The sequence below is a fragment of the Penaeus japonicus genome, unplaced genomic scaffold, assembly GCF_977035675.1.
Source record: "Penaeus japonicus unplaced genomic scaffold, GWHDUDI00000001_assembly GWHDUDI00000016, whole genome shotgun sequence".
NCBI lineage: Eukaryota > Metazoa > Arthropoda > Malacostraca > Decapoda > Penaeidae > Penaeus > Penaeus japonicus.
The window spans coordinates 35,529,903-35,532,402 of record NW_028234418.1 but is presented as its reverse complement, the minus strand read 5'-3'; the positions used below and the strand labels follow the sequence as shown (position 1 = coordinate 35,532,402).

General features: G+C 47.4%; 1 protein-coding gene across 1 annotated transcript in view; it reads right to left on the bottom strand.

Annotated features, from left to right (window-relative positions):
• Positions 1-318: 318 nt before the first annotated feature.
• Positions 319-2,500, bottom strand: part of LOC122257341 (uncharacterized) — a 16,735-nt gene continuing 14,553 nt past the window's right edge. Inside the window, exons 5-7 of the mRNA XM_043022590.2 lie at positions 1,886-2,203; positions 1,516-1,627; positions 319-1,331 (exon numbers count right to left, since the gene is read on the bottom strand). Of these exons, the coding sequence (XP_042878524.2) occupies positions 783-1,331; positions 1,516-1,627; positions 1,886-2,203 (979 nt within the window). The 3' untranslated portion in view covers positions 319-782. The remainder of the gene's footprint in view (positions 1,332-1,515; positions 1,628-1,885; positions 2,204-2,500) is intronic.

Below are 2,500 nucleotides of genomic sequence, written 5' to 3'. Positions count from 1 at the left end.
ACGCACACTCAATATGCAAATCATATAAAAAACACACATATAAGATACATGCACTTATATGCATATATTATATATATATATATATATATATATATATATATATATATATATATATATAATATATATATATATATATATATATATATATATATATATATATATATAATATATATATATATATATATATTATATATATGTATATATATATGTATATATATATACATGTGTAAATATATATATACATATATATATATATATATATATATATATATATATATATATATATATATATATACATATATATACATATATACATATATATACACACACACATACATACACACATACATATAGTCAGAGATTTAATTAACGGACAGCTGTATCATCCTTTGTCACATTCGGAAATGAAGCCAAAAAGATGCACTAGTGCCGTATTCCAACGGCAACGCATAGACAAAGAATGAGCTGTCTACCTTTTAAACCAGGTTCTCTTTGTGAAATACACCCGTCAGAGCTTAATCTAAAACTAATAACACGACTTAACTTCTAGAAACACGGGAAGCACGTCACTAACAAAACCTTGGATACCTAAATACGAGTATTGCTGTCTGTTTTGTTGACGACGAGCTCTTCGCCGTCATTCTCCCCCGATGGAGGTCCACGCCTGTCACTTCACAGCTCCTGGAACATCTCTGATAAAAGACGAACAAGACTGGAAGTTACGGAGTGTAGCGGCGCTGCAATGAACTAGAATGAAGAGTAACAGAAAGAGGCCGGTTCAACTAGGGACTGTTGTAGGTCTGGGACGGTTGCGAGACGGACTGGGGTGTGGAGGCTGGCTTCGAGGGCAGCGGGATGGGCGTCAGGTTGTTCTTCGTCAGGCTGCTGAAGTCGACAGTTGGGAGAGTGATTTTGGGGAGCTGGAGGTTGGGGAGCGTCGGGAGGGCCAGAGGCGGCAGGCTGGGGGGAGCGGGGAGGTTGGCGGAGGTGGCGACCCTCACGACGTCGCCCACGCCAGAGCCCACGGCGGAGGCCACGCCTCCTGCCGACTCGACGAAGGCCCCACCGATGCGGGTGGCGGCGTTGAAGGCCTTCGCGCCGACGTCGAGGCCGGACCCGCCCAGTGATGCGATGATGCGTCCCTTCAGCGCCAGGACGTCTTGGACGAGCTTGATGATGATGTTCATGGTGTCGCTGATGATGGCGGTCTTGGCCTGGAGGATGTCGCCCATGTCGTCGGCGGACTCCGAGAGGACGTCGCTCACCGCGTACACGAGCGGCTGCGAGGCTTCGATGATCTCTGAGAGGACGCGGGCCTTGATGGCGGGCACCTGGGGGGGGGAGGGGACGCGCAGGTGAAATGTTTGATGATGATATAAAAATACAGATCAGATATTAATTTGTACCTGCGAAAATGCTAATGATGTTTTTCAGCTTCATCCGAAATTTTGGGTTGGGAAAAAACTTTAGACACTTTAAAGCAGAACATTATGAAAAAAAAACAGCTGGGTATACCTGCAGGAGAACGCGCAGGACGGCGGCGCTGAGCTGGCCCGCGTACTGCAAGCCGTCGCTAGCCACTCTGGTCGCGGTTTGGATGCCGTTCGATTTGGTGTTCACCAGCCACCTGTGGGGAGTTTTGGATTGACAGTCTTTCGAGATGTGACATTCCTTTAAGTGCCACGTTATGATATCTGATCAAATCCATGTCCCTCTGTCTTAATCTACAGCGACAATAGCAGACGAATCTGTTATACTCATAAAAAGATGAGTCTTATCTCTCAATAAACGAGTTCATGTATTCATTCTGTCCCGAGATAGCGTCAAAACTATCCCCCCCCCCCCTCTGCTTCCTCCAACGCCTCTCCAAAAGACCCTTCCTTACCTAACGGCCTGAGCACCGCCGCTGGACACGCTGGCCAAGGTCTGGCCGGCGTTGCTCGTGGCGCCGGACAGCAAGGAGGTCAAGAGCGGCTTGGGAGGCAAGGTCGGCAGGGTGAAGGCCGGCTTAGGAGGCAAGGTCGGCAAGGTGACCGGTTGCTTGGGAGGCAGGGTCGGGAGGGTGACGGGTTGCTTCGGGGGAAAGGTGGGTCCGGAGATGGAGAATCCCGAGCTGGATTGGGAGCCGGAGGAGCTAGAGGGAGTATCGTAGCTGCTGATGGGAGCTGGGTTGATCACCTCGCCGAAGTCCTGGATGGTGTCTCTGGCGGAAGTTCAGGAAAAGGGCGACCGGCAGTTAATATCGGTCAATGTTACAATATTTAGATTGAATATGTGGATATATCTAAACGTAGCAATGAGGTAGGTAGAGATGAATAATTAATTCACTATATCATTATATGTCACTAATGATGTGCCACGCAGATAGCAGGCGTTGCAGTGCCTCGGGTCATCCCAGGTCACTCGATATCTAACGGCAAGTCAGTCTTGTCGCTGGAATGCTACGCCAGCCCTAAAGTGTAACATCAGGTCATTCTTGATGAGGAACTTCAGGTCAGTC